The 19,778-nt window shown below is 35.2% G+C and overlaps 1 protein-coding gene across 7 annotated transcripts in view; it reads right to left on the reverse strand.

The window, feature by feature from the left end:
• Positions 1–19,778, reverse strand: part of KCNH7 (potassium voltage-gated channel subfamily H member 7) — a 480,526-nt gene that overhangs the window by 54,633 nt on the left and 406,115 nt on the right. For all 7 annotated transcript variants that reach the window (XM_086718759.1, XM_086718756.1, XM_086718758.1 and 4 more), the window contains 2 exons: positions 16,590–17,015; positions 2,387–2,786 (listed from right to left, as the gene is read on the reverse strand). In XM_086718759.1, the coding sequence (XP_086574885.1) occupies positions 2,387–2,786; positions 16,590–17,015 (826 nt within the window). The remainder of the gene's footprint in view (positions 1–2,386; positions 2,787–16,589; positions 17,016–19,778) is intronic.

Genomic DNA, 19,778 nt, shown 5'->3' on the forward strand with positions numbered 1-19,778 from the left:
TCTCACAGCTTCGTGGGTTAGAGCCCCACATCAGGCTCTGTGTTGACAGCACAGAGCCTGCTTATGATTCATTCTCTCTCTCTCTCTCTCTCTCTCTCCATCTGTCTCTGCCCCTCCCCCCCTTTTTCTCAAAATAAATAAATAAACATTAAAAAGTAGCCTAAATTTTTTTTTGGTAGTTTAGGGGTGCCTGGGTGGCTCAGTCGGTTAAGTGTCCAACTTTGGCTCAGGTCATGATCTCGTAGCTTGTGAGTTCGAGCCCCATGTCTGGCTCTCCGCTGACAGCTCAGAGCCTGGAGCCTGCTTCTGATTCTGTCTCCCTATCTCTCTGCTCCCCGCCCCACCAGCCCCGTTTACGCTCTGTCTCTCCCTCTCTCTCAAAAACAAATAAACATTAAAAAATTTTTTTGGAAGTTTATAAATGTTAGTTTAAAAAAATTTGGTAGTTTAAAAAAATTAAAAAAAAGATCTACTCTTCTAGCAAGTTTCAAATGTACAATATAGTATTATTAACTACAGTCACCATGCTGTACATTACATCCCTATTTGTTTATTTATTTATTTTTTATTTATTTTAATAACCAGAAATTTGTACCTTTGATTCCTACTCAGTTAACTAAAGTGTTTTCTCTTTTCCTAAAATATGAAAATTGTCTGAAGAAACCAAGTATTCTTTTTAAGGAATCAATAGAAATAGCTTAGTGCTATATTTAAGAAGGAAGGTAGGAAAGAAAGGAAAAAGGTAGGAAGAAAGGAAGGAAGGTAAAAAGACTGCCACAACCCTGATTTAGGGATTAGAGATTGGGTATAGGCCAAATAAAGAACTGGGTTTTCTTTAATTTAAGATAATTCACAGGATAAATAGTAGTATGTATTTAACAATCCTCACAAGTGATGGGTATTCCCTAAGTGGTGAGCAGGTTAAACTTCAGTGCATTTGAAAAATTCCTTCTTGCAAATTCTAAGTTTCAACATGCAGGTTCTGTTTTCTTTATGAAAAGTATATATATTTTTCCTATACAGATGTTTAAGTAATTAGGAACAGACTTTTAAAAATTTTGTTTGCTACCCGTTTCACTAAGATTGATAATCTCTGTAAAGTATTTACTGGCAGTTGTAATCACAGAGTGGGTGGGACTGTGCTTGTTCCGAGAGATTCAGTCTCTCTGGAATGAATTTTTCCATTTTTCCCAGTAGGTCCCTCTTCATTTCCTTCTGGGTACAAGATTACGTCTGTGTTTGTAGTACAGACTTAGCCTGCATCTGTAGAATATCTTGGGTTATTTGAATATAATACCATTTGCCTATAGCAATCCTAGCATAATAAAAATACTAAGACATACATATGAAAAGTAAATTTGAAATACATTGAACAATAAACTGGGTGAATTGATTTAAGTTTCATAATAAAGGTTATCTAAGTATATTTCATTAGTTAATGTGTTAACATTTAAAAAGCAACTCTGGATCTGTTTTCATATTTGTATACAATCTAAGGATGATGCCCTTTTTTAAGCATTCAAAATCCATTATGCTTTTGTCAATTGCTGTTTGGTATCAGCAAGGTTATCTTTAGTGACTCCACAGTATGATTTTTAAGAAAAATTATACATATTTTTTAATGCGGTTTTTTTTTGCTTCTTATTCCAAAAAAATATACCTCATTAATGACACTGATGTCATCATCCTATTACAAGGTAAAGAGCAATAACTGAAATTTGGCCTGATGTCATAGGAAAAGGCATTTTTAGTCAGTAAGTGGTGAAGAATATATATATTTGTGTATATATGTGTATAAATGCAGATACATAAGAAACATTTCTATTATTTCTATATATTTTATATAAAATATATATTCTATATAGATAGAAATATATATATTTTATATAGAAATATATATTCTAGTGCTATTACATTACTAGATAGAAATATAGATATATAGATAGATCTATATATATATAGATATATAGATAGATCTATATATATATAGATCTATCTATATATCTATATTTCTATCTATCTAGAATATAATGTAAACTAGTCTTTCCCATTGTAATCTGACCTCAGCTTAAAATAGAAAATAACCATTGGTAACAAATTACAGACACTTTTACAGTGGTAAAAGTGAACTGCAAGTCTCAGTTCCTGGATCCCAAAGATCCATGTCACTCCAGTTTTCAGTTTTTGGTTTTCTGAAGTCCTGAAAGTCCTTCGGTGTCTCCCTTTCACAGAATCAGTTTTGATAGAATATAGTACCCATATATGTAATCCCATTATCTCTACAGTTTTCTATAATTTTTTCTTTGCCTTATTCTTAATGTTCTAGAGATATCAATTTTGTGATATTATCTCATCCTAATAGATAACAAAAGAGAAATCTACTTACAGCCAATCAACATGACACAGATTGAAAAGATTTTCTCCGAATTGGTGTTAGGAGACACATTCCCGAATCCTACACTGGTTAAGCTGCTGAAGGTAAAATAAAGTGCTGTGACGTATTTGTCTTTAATGGATGGTCCAGAACTTGAGTCACTGTCATTGTAACGTTTCCCAATTTGTTGTCCTAAGGAATCCAACCATCCGATTTTGTCTGTCAAGTAGGGCCTTTCTACATTCCCAATTGCATACCAAATGCAAGCCAGCCAGTGAGCAATCAAGGCAAATATACACATTAAGAGCATTAGAACAGCAGCGCCATATTCTGAATAGCGATCAAGCTTCCGGGCCACTCTCACCAGACGAAGGAGTCGAGCTGTCTTCAAAAGACCAATTAATGTTGTTGTCTGTGGAAACAAATGTGTATGGTCAGAAACAGTTGGCAAACAACTCAGTGTATGTTCCTGTGAAGCAAAGTAGGTAGAAACAGGTCAAAACGAGGTGGTAGCATTGAAGATAAATGCATATTTGAATGAAGTATTAAGGTTAGTTTTTGTTTGTTTTAACTTTACGTCTGCTTTGGAAAATACTTTGAAAGTGTGTGGTACATTCATATCTTGGCATGCAAGACCCATGGGACAGACACTCCATCTGTCTAGCTTTATGCTCTAACCAAGTGCCTTGGAGATAACGAATAGTCAGTAAATCATTCATTCACCAAGAAACATCCCATGTGTTACTGGTGTGCCTAGCAAGTGCCTACACACTGGGATTATAGCGTTGAGCAAACAGACGTGATCACTTTTATAATAGAAAGATATTTATTTACTAGACAAAATGCTGTCTCTAGTGAGGAGAAATGAGGTCCACTGTCTCGAGGGGAGAAACAGATGTTTTTTAAAGAAACGAACAATAGGATTGTTTAAAGAGTAAAAAAATGTGACAACAATAGTAAGACAAAGTGGTATGATAGAGGGTATTTGAGGGCATGAGTCAGGATGGAGACTGCTTTGGAAAGAAAGGCCAAAGAAGAACTTGCTGAGGAACTGATACTAGAATTAAGAGAAACCTGCATAATGAGAAGAACCAGGCAAGCAGATAATTGGGAAACTTATTGGATGATTGCATGTATGCCTTAGACACTATATTTAAATTCATTTTTCCTTCCCAAATGTGTTAAATTGATAAACTGTTTCTTGAAGTCCCAATGATATTACGTATTTTTCTTTGGGGTGTGATATGTGTAATTAATTGTATGATTATTACTGACCAGGTATCTAATGATAGGACACTTCTATATAATAACAGGATACTTCACTGGTTGTTTGGATTTGAAATCTGATAAGTACAAATTACAAGTTCATTTCTTAGGTTTCCTAAATAATGTCAGCTATAAGTACTATATAATTCACAGGGCATATAATTATTCCATAGTTACATGGTGTTTACCAATCAATTATTGAGTCATTTTATGTGTTCATTGTTGGTGTTTATTTTGCAAAGTACATCCAACCGCATTAAGAATACTTATATTTTAATTAAAGAAATAGCACATTGCAGAACTATCACCCTCTATCCATATTGATTTGGTGGAAAAAAAGCACTAAATATTAAGAAAAATAGTTTCATCAGAATTCTATAATAAGTGTTGTAGTTTCTTTCTTTTTTCTTTTTCTTCAGAGTGGTCACTAAGAGGAGGGGAGATCCCTTGGTCTCCTCTAAATTCTTTTTAAGTTGTATTGGACCCTTCTAGAGGTGAGAGGAACTTGTGTAGTTGGGATGTGCTTATTACATTTGGGCTCTGGTCTTTGTTCATTATGGGATGTGTGAAGAAGTGAGTCTTCTCTGCTCCCAATGTTGAATTATTGTTTTTCAAGGTGGAATAAAGAAAATAGCATTTTTTTTCTTCACAAATGTAAGAGTATATCTCTTCTCAACAAATAAAGGGAGAGTCTAAGTTATTATTAAGTAGTTTTCTGGAAGAAAAAACTTTCCATCATTTGAATTATTAACATTTTAGATGATCAGTTTTTTTTCAAATTTCATTGGTTCTTTGTTTCAAGTTTTTGTTTAAACTCTATTTAGTTAGCATATAGTATAATATTGGTTTCAGGAGTAGAATTTAGTGATTCGTCACTTCAATGTAACACCCAGGGCTCATCACAAGTGTCCTCCTTAATACATCACCCATTTAGCCCATCCCACACCCACCTTGACTCCATCAACCCTCAGTTTGTTCCCTACAGTTAAGAGTCTCTTATGGTTTTGCCTCCTTCTGTCTCTTTTTTTTTACGTTCTTTCCCCTATGTTCATGGGTTTTGTTTCTTAAATTCCACATATAACTGAAATCATATGGTATTTGTCCTTCTCTGACTTACTTAGCATAATACACTCTAGCTCCATCCACATTGTTGCAAATTGCAAGACTTATTCTTTTGATGGCTGAGTAATATTCCATTGTATATATAATGGAATATATATATCTAAATCTATATCTAAATCTAAATCTATATCTATATCTATATCTATATCTATATCTATATCTATATCTATATCTTTACCCAGTCATAGTCAATACACATTTGGGCTCTTTTCCTAATTTGGCTATTGTTGATAATGCTGCTATAAACATCAGGGTGCATGTGCCTTTTTGAATCAGTATTTTTGTATCCTTTGGTATAAATACCTAGTAGTTCAATTTCTGGGTCGTAGGGTAATTCTATTTTTAAATTTTTGAAGAACCTCCATACTGTTTTCCAGAGTGGCTGTACCAGTTTGCATTCCTACCAACAGTGCAAGAGGGTTCCCCTTTCTCCACATCCTTGCCAGCATCTGCGATTTCCTGTGTTACTAATTTTAGCCATTCTGACAGGTGTGAGGCAGTATCTCTGAAGTTTTGATTTGTATTTCCCTAATGATGAGTGATGTAGAGCATCTTTTCATGTGTCTGTTTTAGCTGATCAGTTACATATTGGGACTTTGGAACAAACAAATGGATGTATGAATTCTGTATCCATACCCATCTATCATCTTGGAGAAGTTGTTTACTTCATCTCTAGACCTGAAATTTTTCATCTGTAAATGAGCATAATAATGCCTCCTCATATGTTTGTAGGTAATTCCCAGTAAATAGTAGCTTTTTGTTCTTATTTAAATATCTCATAAGCTTTAGTTTCTATCAGTAAGTGGGAACATTATATTGTAAAATGGATGGATACATACATTTTCCAAATGCATTACTTCGATATCTAGAATTCCAAATGGAAGCTTTTCCAACACTGGCCTTGGCATCCTTAGGAAAGGGTGGGAATTTTAAAGACAAAAACATCATCTACATGCACTGATTGCTTGGACTTTAGTAGCAGGAATCACTGGTTCAATGTGTCTCTTTCTACACTTCACAGCTTGTTTGTGTGTTTATATTTCCTCCATGCTCTGTTAGCTATTTACTTGTGTTGAGAAATCAGAAATATTGAAAATTATTGCTTAAAACTTCTTTTCTTTGGAAGAAAAATTTTCTCTCAACCTCAAAATAAGTGAAATATAATGAAAATTCTCTAAGGTATTTGGTTAATGAAGTGAAATGCTTCAAAACAAATGAGATGTTTTAATAACATCTTGTGATAATAAGTACTAATGACTCTTCTGGCTGCCAAGATAGTAAAGCAAAAATGATGTTATATAATCCATCTGCTGTGTAGGCCAGCTTCCTCCTTTTTCTCTCCCTTCAAAGAAACATCTGATGTTTATTCTAGGATTATATCAAAATAAGGCAAAACCTAAATGACAGTAAGTTCTCTAAGCAGATAAGTGAATATAATTTATATAATAACACACAAATGACATCTTTTCTGGACAAAAAAAAAAAAGCTTAACAAATATGGTACATGATGAAGTCTCAAACCAACTGACATGATACTAAATGACTGCAAGGGTAGAGAGAGGGAGATGAGGAGAGAGGGAGGGAAGAAGAGAGAGAAAAGAAGAGGGAGAGAAAAGAGGGAGAAATTTCTAAGCAGTTGTTTTATCTTTCAGTTGCTTCTGAGGATGAAAGAAAATGGACTTCAACAGTCAAAGCCATTCTCTTGTGATTCCATAAGATGTACCCAAACATAACTACATATGTTGTTTGGCAATGTAACAAATGACTTGATCTTATTTGTATTGTTATCAAGATGCTGCTAACACACCTGGGCTTTCTTCCTTAGCTACTGTTGTGTGCAGCCTATCTTGTAGATAGATGACATGAGACTGCAATAACACTTTTCTTCTTCTTTAAATTTCTCTTTAAAGATTTAAAGGGGTTTTCCCATTTTACACAAAGGAAAAATGACTGCAGCAAAATCTCAGAGAGCAAAGACTAAAGAATGATCAGTTTCTTCTTGCTGATTTGTTGGTGACTATTTGTCCCTTTGTTTACTTCAATGTACTATCTCCGTCTTATGCACAAATGAAAAATGAGACCCACAACTGCCTTATAGCTGTGTTAACATCAGAACATGGCTGAGGGGAATGTTTTTGGCATACATGTTTCTCTGACCATATATCTAATTTCATGTAATACTCAGCCATACTATGTAAATTTATTTTGTGGTTTTTTTTTCCAATTTTTTAAAATAGAAATAAATCCATCCTTACACTTATCGCAACAATTAAAAAAACAGTAGAAGTACAAAGAATCTTAGGTATTATTTTTTAACTTTCCACTGGTATCAGAAAAAATATTGTCTGCTTTTTGCTACTTTGGGTAGACTAACCAAGCATAAGAGCTCACAAGAGGTATGTGTGATTATGCACTACAAAGATATCATGACAATAAATAAGATGGAGAAAGAGGTGAGCGACTTGGTAGTAGATGGAAGCAAGGTACTTTGTTTTTTGGTCATGCCCATGAATTGCAGCAAAAGGGACATAATGAACTCTAATAAGTCATGTCTCCGCTTCATCAGTACCTATGCCACTTCAGAACTCCTTTCACTGTGATTGAATGGTGTTTCAAACTCTTTTTGCCTGAATGCCACAGTAAAGAAAGTGTACTTGTTTAAGACTTGTATTTTTAATGTATTTTGTCAGAACTTTTAAAATGTAAAATGATTTTTTCCCCTGGAATTTCAAATTATTGACATTTTTGGGTGGCTGAAGCATATCATCCAATTTAAAATTTTTAAAGACCTACCCACATCCATAGTTTATTAAAGCCCTGGATACTTTCTTATACTGAGGTAGAAGTTACTCTCCGTTATTACGGATGACTTTCTTAATGAAACTTTATTTAAAAATATATCCTCTAAGCAATTGAAATTTTGTAAACACGTTAGATACCAGACCCAGACTCAAGATATTTTCAAATGGTTCAGGCAATAATCTCTCTCAGTGTAAGTGGGATTCATTTTAAAGACCTGAAATTAGAATAGGGGATTTCTTGCTAGTGTCCAACAATTCTCTACTCAAGAATAAATTTGGCTACAGTCAAACTGGGAAAGCCTCCTCAATACGAGAAAGTCTTATGCTCAATAATTTTTCAAAATAATTCTACCTTTTTTAAGTGAGCATTTCAAGAATCTTATGTGTAAAATACTTTATTTCCGAGGCTTACTCTTCACAACTTTCGCCTGTAGTCAGCGGACAGAATTATTCTTTTATAAATGAGGAAATATAAGTATGTGATCTTCAGTGTTGTCTACAGGACTGAAAGAATGAATCATCGTTGAAAATCTCTACTTAATCCATCATTCTGTTCTGTTTGTCAAGAAATATTTGGGTTCAAGTGGAGAAATGGGAACACTTAGTGAGTAATACATTTCATAACTCTGCATTCCTGTTTTGCTTTAGATTTCATTTCAATTCCCTCCTAAGCCCTGGTACTTGTATACACCATTCCATGAATTACTTATCCAATAAAACCCAGTAATATTGAAGCTAGTTTCAAGTTCCTTCAGCTTGAGCCACATTTTTCAATATTTCTAAGGACATATTCACTAATACAATAAAAAAAGCCATATTTGAATATGTAAAAAACCTTAAGGAAATCACCTAGCTTATCCTTTCCTTATTCGTACCAAAACCTCACAAATCCCTGCACAAACTGTGGCTTTCAAACAGAAGGTTTTACAACCTGTCTCGGACAGTCACTCCAATATTTAGCAACCTTTACTGTCAAGATGCTTTTATACTTATTTTGTTTATAATTAACATTCTATTTTTGCTGCAGTTGGAACTCACTTTCCCTTTCTTTAGTTACAATAACATGGAAAACTGGTCATCAAGTGATTTTAAGACAGCAGTAAGATATGTTACAATGAATAAAAAATTATGGATGTTGTATTTTTAAAATGGAAATTTGACTTGTTTTGAGAAATATATAACCAAAAATTGAAACTTATATCATCTCTAGCAAATTGTAGACAATAGATGACATATACATGATGAATAAATGATCAACTTAGTGCAAAATATATTTTTTGATGGAATGTTCTTATCTTCCCTTGGTTCAAAAATTACTGCACTGGGGATCCTGTGTCTCTCACTTGTCATGCCACAAATTTTGGCAGGCATGACCGACAGCCTCAAATACATGCCAATGAAGACATCTGCCTTAACTCCCAAAGACCTATCTAAAGAGAGATGCAGTCACTTTATGTGTAGAAATATATTATGTATACAGGTCTTCATAATGTATTTTTTTACTTAAATTTGAACATGAGTGTGTCTAATGTTTTAGCAATTCACTTCTAACAAACTAATGGTAACTACTGTAGAAATCAGGTTCAGAAAGAATGCTGACAAGATGATCAGAATTGCTATACAGATACTTCCTAAGTTTTTCCTTGTATCCATTCTATGATGCATCTAACAGACTAATGAAGCAAACATACCAATGTGAATAGAAACTCCACTTTTCTATTAAAATTTCCCCCAAAGAGCACTGTAAATACTTAGGTTTCAAACACCTTGCCTGCATTCAGGATTCATGAAAAATAACAGTAAAGTGGGAATGGAGAGAGGTTGACAAAGCAAGCGATGAATCAAAAGAACACCAATTTTCAGGAAAGGAAGAGGTTAATGAAGTGTGTAGCTAAAGAGAATGCTCTAGATTCTAACAGTTGATCTATCTGAAACTAAGATTTGCCACAGATAAGCAAAATATGGGAACACTTCAGGCAGATAATGAAAAGTTGACTTTTTGGAGACTGAGCCAATAGTGTTATTCTCTTGCATCAGGGGTATTGAGATAATTTTCTATGGATGGCATCATACTTGACGATGTAAAAATTAAGAAATAGAGGGGCGCCTGGGTGGCTCAGTCAGTTGAACGTCCCACTTCGGCTCAGGTCATGATCTCGTGGTCCGTGAGTTCGAGCCCCGCGTCAGGCTCTGGGCTGATGGCTCAGAGCCTGGAGCCTGCTTCCGATTCTGTGTCTCCATCTCTCTGCCCCTCCCCCATTCATGCTCTGTCTCTCTCTGTCTCAAAAATAAATAAAACTTTAAAAAAAAATTAAAAAAATATTAAGAAATAGAGAATCCCTTCCTTCCTGGGTCTGACTGGATGGCACTGACATCAGGAAGATATTAATGACACAGGCAAACCAAGTTATTGTTAGTATTCCTTTCTTAAACATTTTTTTAACATTTAAAAAGATTAAATGGTTGTTTTGAAAAAGTGAGCAATTCTGCTCATGTATCTGCTTCAGTAAAAATGTATATGTCAAACTGTCCTCAGCATTGCTAGCATGTATGTATTATAGCTAAAATAATATAGATCCAAAATTTAAAGGTTTCCTTCTTCAGAGTTGAATGTAAATGAAACTGAAGTGTCACAGTCGCTTACCACTTAGAGAAATTGGCAAGGAAGACATTACTGTTTAATTGGCATTGACAAAATTGTTTTCTCTAAGGTTATCCAAGATGCTGTGATGCATAGAAAACAACATTTTAATAATTCAGCTAGAATTAAGCAATTACGAAATCATGACTGTTCTTATATTTAGTTTTAAAACACTCCTTCAGTTGATTATTTATGTCTTCATTTCGCAGAAATGTTCACCTATGAGCACATGAAAGCCCTCTCCTGGACTTCCTCTTTGTCCCAGATAAGGCCACCAGTTTTTGGGTATCTAAACAGCAGAATCGTTCCTGCCATTTTTAAAAATGCAGGTTTCAAGGCTTTACTTTAGACCTACCAAATATGAATCTACAAACTTTTTTATAAGACCCACACAGAAATCACTGCATGGTCCTGATGGAGAAACACTGATCTAAACCAATCTTTACCATGATTTCATCTAATTTATGTATAATTTAATGGATCTCACTTCTTTTTCTTATATTCACATATATATCTTCTAGATGCTCATGGAGTCCTTGACTTGCCTACATGCCATCTGTACTCGGATGACTGATAGGCATCTCAAACTTCACATGGTTCAAACAGGAATTTCTACCCCATAACGCACCTTCTTCTCCCCAGGCTTTTCCCATTTGGATACAAAAGTGGCCACCTATAAAAGTCGCTTACGTAGTCTCCATCCTCCAAAATATTTCAAACAAGAAGAAAGAAACAACAAAATCTTTGAACCATCATGAATTCTGCTTTTTTTTCTTACTCCAGCAATATTTAGTCCATCAAAAAGCCCTAACAGCTCTCTTCTACCAATTTCCAAATGTATTTACATCTCTTCACCTCTATTGCCACCATGTGGTGCAAACCCTTGTTGTTTTGTCCCTGCTACATTATATAGCTAAAGCTCTAATATCATTCCTCTGCTTCTACCCTGACTAAACTTTCTGCAGAGACATCCACCATGAGGTCTTTAAAACTGTCCATTATATCATATTATTCCCACTCATAAGGCTTCAGGGCAGCCAGAATAAATACCAAATGTCACTGCTCCTTGTGATTTGGTCTCTGTCTCTGCATTCTCATATCTTAGCACTCAATGGTTCAGCCTAGCTGCCACTGGCCTTGTTTCTATTCTAACACACCAAGCTTGTTCCCCAGTTCATTTTCACTAGTGTTTCTTCTGCTTGAAATGCTCTGCATGTGTTTTCACGAGGCTCGTTTCTTTGGATCAAGTCTCAACTCAAACGGCACCTCCCCAAAGGTCTTTCCTAATTTCCCCATCCAAATTAGCTACCCACTGAAGTCGCACTGCACTACATGGCTGTTTTCTTGTCAGTTCACAAAGTTCTTAGGAAAAACAAAATAGCCTCTTCCTTGACCATGTGCAACCTTCTAATACCTCTCTTTCCTCTTCTCTTTATTACCAAGATTCCAGCAGGAGGGAGTCCTACTCCCTGCCTGTTAATTTCTGAAGATACTTCAGTTTGGCTTGTGACCAGTATCTGATCCATTTGCTACCAATGCATACTGAATTGACACACCCAGTGACTTGTTTTCAGCCTTCATCCTACTTTATATATTTACAGTATTTGACACCATCCTCTTGAATTTTTCCTTACTTCCTAGTTGAGTGAGGTAGTAGAAGTCCGGTAATGCCTACAGTGGTCTCCAACAACAGCAAAAATCTTCTGTGTCCTATATAATTTTCCAATGTATCACAGTCATTTGTATGGGCAAAAACGAAATTTATTTACTAAGCGTCACTGGATTTTAATATAACAGATATTCACTTTTGCACATTTTAACTTTCGTGAAAATATCCAGGAATTTAGCTGCCATGTAAACTGAGAGATAATGAACTAGTCCAGTTTGGACCTTCATTAACAGGTGTTTGCTATTTCAGGAAATTACATCTTCAATGATATCGGGTCTTGTAGTACGTGTGTACTGTGCATATACATGCACATATACATGCTCTGCCAGTCTATGAGCACTATGAGTCTATCTCACAGTCCTGAGATTTCTAGGTATGTTAATATATGCATGTATATATGTATCTACCTGCATATATGTATGTATACACATAAAAACCTATATAAGCACATACATATATATTCAACCCTTATGTTAAGATGAAAATATAAAATAAACCAATAATGTTCAGTTTAATGTATAATTTATTGCTCAAATATGAACTTCCTCATTATAACTATGTACAAGCATCTGCTAACTCCATTATATCATTTAATGTAGACCTATCTGAAACATTTACATATTCAACTAGGTATTTTATGAACATTTATTTCTTCTTTATATTAAGGGTGGACATTATATTTTATATTTGTGAAATTATATGTATAAGAAGGCTATACTATCTATGACTCCTATTTAACAATAGTAAAAGGGGGCATTATAAAATATTTCTTATATTGGTTCTGATAAGACTGGGAACCGACGCTTTATAGCTCCATGCTTCTAGTGGGCTTCCTCTGTAACTGGCTTGGCTTTCCTAAACTCTCTACCTGAAAAACTTCTACTGGCAATCAGGAACCCTTCCTTCCATGCTCATATGTCCTCCTGTACCTAACATTATGAAAGCATTTATCAGATAGTACTCCAGCTGCTTATCCACTGCTCTCCTAGACTTCTTCTAGACTGCAAGCTCCCAGACAATGGGATCTTGTCTTACTGTTTTGTTTTGTTTTGTTTTGTTTGTGTAAATACAGGATCTAGCCTGTTGGCACATAGTTTGTTCTTAATAAATGCTTATAGAATGAATGAATCCACCTGAGTGGAGGCTACCATAACACTTTCTGGGAATGGCAAAATGAATTAAGTCAATTCTCATTCAAATTTGTCAAAAAAAAAAAAACTACATGAAATTCTAACTGGTAAAGCAGATAAAATCAAGCCAATCCTTTTTAGTGGAGGTGGATAGCTCTGAGTCTTATCAGTCTGTCTTGATGTCAACTCTTGAGGGCCTCTGAACTCAGTCCAACTCTCTCAGGCACCTCAGTGATACTCCAGTTTGAAAAACATTGCACTGGATAATTCTCATCAGAGTGACCTCTAGCCTAATGATTTTAGGATTTGTCACTTAATTTGGGGTTAAAAATCCCCAAAAGTCTTTTTTATTCTATACTCATATGATGAAATGTCCAAAAATAGTTCCTTTGAATATAAGAGCTATTTTCTCTGGAAGCATTTTTCTTTTTCTTCTTCTTCTTCTTCTTCTTCTTCTTCTTCTTCTTCTTTGCAAGAAACAAAATGCATGCTGTATACTTTTAATACTATTATTACATGACATTATACACTTTTGGAAAAGTATTATTCTGAAATATCATTATGTACTGAAAAGCCTGATTGAGAGTTTCATTACAATTATATACTATAGTTTGTATATAAAAGAAGTATCTTCTTTATTACTCTTGAGAAATGTACGAAGTAGTCCAATCCATCACAGGTATTATTATTACCTCTCATAGCTGACTCAGCCCAATAGCTGATACCCTTAATCCCCTTCCAGACCCATCCCTGTACTTGCTACCTTTGATGCCCACATACTTTCCTCACAATATGCCTCATGTTCCTGTGCTTTGCAATCCAGTAACTGTCCTCAAAATATTTTCTTTCTGTCTCCCATTTCTTCATGTTTCCTACATGCAACTAGCTAATCTAATACTATTATATGATCATAGATAATAAATATTTGTTGAATAAATGCCTTACTAAAGTATTTGCAAATTACTGTGGTAATGTGTAAGTAAAATGTAAGGAAGACTTCATTAAGAAACACAGACTTTAATCCAAAGGGATGGGAAGAGGAGGAGTAACCTTTGGCAAGCACATATTATGTACCTAGTACTGGGTTAGTCTATTCATATATGCTGTTTTTGTGTTTTTTATTAAAAAACTTTTTAACATTTATTCATTTTCTTTTGAGAGACAGAGAGAGACAGTATGAGTGGGGAAAGGCCAGAGAGAGAGGGAGACATAGAATTCAAAGCAGGCTCCAGGCTCTGAGCTGTCAGTACAGAGCCTGATGTGGGGCTCAACCCCATTAACAGTGATATCATGACCTGAGCCAAAGTCAGACACTTAATGGACTGAGCCACCTAGGCGCCTCATATGCTGCTTTGCTGCTTTATTTTTAAAAAATCACAAGAGCCTACCTTTCACCATTTTACAGAAAAATAAATGAAATCTTAATAAACTAAGTATCTTGCCAAAATATAGCAAGTAAGTGGCACAGACGAAAACCAAACCCAGGTCTGTCTAAGTCCAAAGTCAGAGCTCTTCACCTATCAGATCACATCTTAAAAAAATGAGAGGCAGCTTTGGGAACATGGGGGAAGCCATGACAGTACACAGGAGTGGAGAACTGGCATTGCTTTCTTTAGGCAAACGTCACTTTTTCCTTGATGATATATGGGAAATGTGGTCCGGAGACGATTTTTTTCCAGAGACTATTTCATCCTCTACTAATGTGAATCACATACATTTTCTCCTGTTTCAGCTCTCTTAAACTCTTGCTTAAAATAGTGATTATCTAAATTGCATAGGTTAACTTTATTATTTTCAAGTGATATAGTAATGGGATTAACCAAGTCAAATGCTGCATCCTAGAAATTCTACCTTCATGGTCATAATCAGCATATCCAAATACTCACTGGTTTGATTATTATGGATTAAATCTCATCAGTAAAGCAACTACTCTTAACAATCCTATTTACTTATTTATTTGTTCATCCATTCTTCTATTTCACCAAGTTGAAATTTCATTTGCTGTTGGTGTACATATTTTAAAGTTTGGAAGAGTGAGACTTTATTCTATTGTTTACCAATAAGAACATATTTGGTTTAAGTACATGGCTCACCCATTGTAAGAAACTCATAAAGATAAATATCTATAAAGAAGTATTTCACTTGCTTCCCTCTTACTTAACAACCAAAGTTAGGAGTATCTGACATGAAAAATTCAACTGGTTTAAGAGCAGCTAACTTTTTTTGAGTATATTTCTAAGAGTTTCACATGCATTATCTCCCTAGATCCTCAAATTAAAAATAAATAAATAAAACAATGTAAGGGGGCATAATATCATCCTTACAGAGGAGGAGAGTCAGGCTTGAGGCTTTGTGTGAGGTGTGTAGAACCAGGAAGGATATATTGCTCCATTGCCCTGCTCTTAACTGCTCAGAGTTTGACAGGCAGGGTCTGTAGGACAGAATTTACTTCTAAAGCAATTGTTCCTCTTGGCAGAGGAGGATTCCTTAATCGGTCAGGGAGCAAACATCTGCAGGAGGCATTTTTGATATTTGATCTCCTCTTAAAAAAAAAAAAAGAAAAGATGCGGTTTACCCTGAATTTTAAAAATTCAACACACTGAGGTTATCTTCTTTTAAGTTTGTTTATTTATTTACTTTGAGAGAAAGAGAGAGAGAGAATGACCTGGGAGGGGCAGGAAGGGAGGGAGGGAGGGAGATGAGAGAGAGAGAGAGAGAGAGAGAGAGAATCTCAAGCAGGCTCCAAAATGCCAGCATGAGACCTGATGAGGGGCTCGAACTCACAAACTGAAAGATCATGCCCTGAGCTGAAATCTAGAGTCTGACACTTAACTGACTGAACCACTCATGAGCCCCCACATTGAGGTTATCTTTCCCAAGCCATTCCCTTAGAATTACTTTCACATCTTCTGTAAATCCTTCCATGACAGAACCCAGGAAACTTATTTACAATAAAAATCAGTGGCAATTAAGTGGAGGGGACATTAGGAGAACTTCTTTTGGATCAAAGAACCTTTTGAGAATCTGATTAAAAATATGGACTCTCTCCAGAAAATGCACACTGTACATGTACTTGTCAGATTTCCTTGAAGTTTCCAACTTTATAAGATATTGGGGACACAGAAGTATTTTCCAACATAGATATTATTTAAGAGAAAGAGTTTTGAACACGACATTTCAGGAGATGCCTCTTCTACATAATTTGAACATAAACTAAGCTCTGGCTGTCTCAAACTGCAATTATGAGTTAAGAAAGAAAGAGACTTTATACCAATGAAGTTAACATGTAGAGACTTTACATTCTGGAAATGTGTTATGTGTTATGAAACACTTTTCCTACAGTCTGTTTTCTTGGTTAAAAGATAAATAGTCTTTAGTATCTCTTAGTAGAAAAAGAGAGAACTGTGAATTGTTTGCACTGGCAAAATTGTTCCATTTCATTTTATAGCATTTCCAATGAAGTGAATTTCATCTCTGAGATATAGGACGTTTGTAAAGCAACCACTTGTGGTTTTTTGGCAGTCAAGATAGATGCACTTTGGTAATTGTGATTTTTCAGAAAATAAGAGTCTTAAGCAGCTCTTACCTCATCAGAACCAGATCCAAAAATCAGCAAGTCAAAAGGAATTGCTGCCACCATGTCGATCAGGAACCAGCCTTTGAAGTAATGTATTGCTATTTTGGCCGGGTCACTTACCACTTCTTCATTCTGATTTACATATGTGGTTCTGAAGTTTATTAGAATATCTATGATGAACATAATATCCACAATCAAGTCCACCACATTCAAAGGGCTACAAGAGTAGCCGCATTCTCGTCTTTTCTGTTCTTCTCTGTCATTGAGGAGAAAGGCTGCAGAGTAGGGCGTGAATATAGCAGTATATATGACCAACAGCAGAATAAGCCAGTCCCAGACTGCCTTGAAGGGGCTGTAGTGCAGTATTGTAAACTTGTTGATACGTGGTGTCTGGAGTTTATATTCTGGCAGGACATCTGCTCCTAAAGAGAGAACCTGAACACAGAAGAGAACATTACACAGTATATAAAAATGTCATTATGTAACCTCTTAACCTATAAAAATATGAAGGTAATTATACGTCAAAATCGATTAGGAAGAATGCATGTAATTGTGAAGTGTGTAAGTAAGAAAAACACGTACATTGAAACGAACCCAAATACCGCCCCCCCCACTATGTGGCATATTTGACCCCAGAAAACTCCATTGGTAATTCTTGCTAAACATGATTTGCACTGAAAAGTAATGGATATTGTCACTCTGATAGCAAGGAATGGTTACGGGTTCCTTTGAAACATACTACTACTCAGAAATAAAAACACATACCCGTTTTTAGAAAATCATAAAATCAGACTGATACACAAGTAATTCAGTTTTCAAGCCTTAGAAAGGATTGTCTGTAATGAATAGAAACAGCCTACTTGGATCCAGATTCATATTTAATTTACATATATTTAATTTATAATTAAACCCTGATAAATTAAACTCAACTCACTGAAATCTTTAATTACAATTTTTCCACCTGCAATCTGTTTTTAACCTTGGGGGGGGGGCGGTGAGGAAAACACAAAAGATTAAAATAAACACAAAGGAGTCTTTTTCCTAAAAGGTTGAGAGAATATTTTATAACCTGGGAGAAATGTACTTTCACCCAAACTCCTCCATCACATGTAGAGAATCACGAAAAGACAATGGTGCAAAGAGATGTTCAGAATATCGATCTGGAAATGTTGCAAGATTATTATCACCAAGGGGTACGTAAACCCTGAGATTTGTTCTACATAACAAGACACTGGGTAAAATAAAATAGCTCATCTTTTAGAGTCTTGATTGATCTGAAAAAATGAGTGCTCAATTTGAATCATAACCCAGTAGAAAATTTCATGAGTTGGTAATTTTTTTAACTTTTTAAATGTTTTATTTTTGAGAGAGAGAGAGGGATAGAGTGTGAGTGGGGGAGGGGCAGAGAGAGAGAGAGAGAGAGAGAGAAAGAGAGAGACAGACAGAATCCAAAGCAGGCTCCAGGCTCTGAGCTGTCAGCATAGAGCCTGATATGGGGCTTAAACTCACAGACTGCAAGATCATGACCTGAGCTGAAGTCAGACACTTAACCAATGGAGTTACCCAGGTGCCCCCATGAGTTGGTAATTTTAGACTAAGTTTCAAGAACAAAGCTCAAAACAAAAAGGTTACCTAGCTACCTAGAAAATGTAATTAGTCTAAATATATGGGTTTACAAAAAATAAAAAAAATTTGATGACTCCATAAATGGCACATAAAGACATGTTTTAAGGGAGCAGTGAGTTATAATCTTGTATTATGAATATTCCACCTATACACAATGGCCCTATTTCAGAGTTAATTTCACTAAATAAATTTTCTTAGGCTAGATTCTTGTAAATACAGCTAATATATGCTCATCTTTGCAGTATGAACCTCAGGCAATCTCCTATTGGTTAGAGAGTATTATTTTTGCGTTCTTGATAATTCTATCCCTGTAGGTTTTAACTTGACTATAACAATATCTTAGGCAAATTTCATTCTTAAATCTTATTTTCATTGTCACATCCCACACCTTTTTTCTCCACATATAATGAGTTACCATTCTTATTAAAAAAAAAAAAAAACTTGAGAAGTATAGTAACAACCACAAGTGAGGTACAACATGATTTTTAAGTATACCAGAAGAGTTCAGTTAAAATAGGCAAAGATGTTTGAAGATAAGAGCTAAACTGATTTAATTCAGTTTAAAAAAATAAATAATAATAATAATAACAAATCAATACTAATAATGAACTTAACCATTTTTTCAGTCCAGAGTAAATCTGAACAGGAAATAGGGCTTTATTTTAAGCTATTATGAGAAAGGACAGGAATTAATTATTGGTAAAAAAAAGAAATCTAGGAAAAAAGTGATTTCATTGTTTCTGGAAGACTAAAAATCTTCAGAGTCCAAGATTTCAATCTCGATCTCTAACTCTAAAGAGGAATATGTTTGGAAAATCTGTCAGTTGATGAGTGCAAACTGATAGGACTCTAATCCTGTAACGGTCAGTACAGAAAACAAGCCTATAACATTTTGGTCCAGAAAGAATGGATCAGCTCTTAAGATGTCATTATATAATGTCCTTTTCTAAAAACAAAACAAAACAAAGCAAAACAAAAAAAGCAGGGAAGATTCGGAGCATAAGAAGTAAAACCCAAACCCTTATTTTGCCTCTCAAAGTCATCTAAAACATGGACCTATTATATCTTTCCAGTTCCCTCTCTCAGTAGATTCTTTTATGCACTCTGACAAGTCTTGGCTAAAATTTTTGAACTGTGGAGATCTTACCAAATCCCTAAATTCACAAATATCTCTCATTAAAAAAGGGTATATAGTTATTCAAAGAGAATGCCCAAAAAGTCATTTTTAAAGAAAGGGATATTTGTCTAAGTTTGTTTCCTGCTTAAGTGACATGCCCCTGATACCAACCTCCCACAGAGGGCAGTTTGAATACTTGTTTTAGCAGAGGTCTAAGTTAGAATGCATTCAGCACAATGGAGCATCCCTTGAGAAGTGAAAACTGTGGATGGAGCCCTTTCCATCCCACACATGCAAGCATTCTTTTAACAGTTAGATAACCACTGTGCTAAGAGCTGGAGACTGAAACCTTGGGAAGATACTGTCCTAGACACTGCAGAGTTTACGGTCCACTGGGAGAAAAAGACATGCAGGAAAATGGGAGCCCTGCTGAGGTCCACTTGGTTCATTTCTGG

This window comes from Puma concolor, chromosome C1, assembly GCF_028749965.1.
Source record: "Puma concolor isolate L17-30 chromosome C1, mPumCon1.1.hap2, whole genome shotgun sequence".
Lineage (NCBI taxonomy): Eukaryota > Metazoa > Chordata > Mammalia > Carnivora > Felidae > Puma > Puma concolor.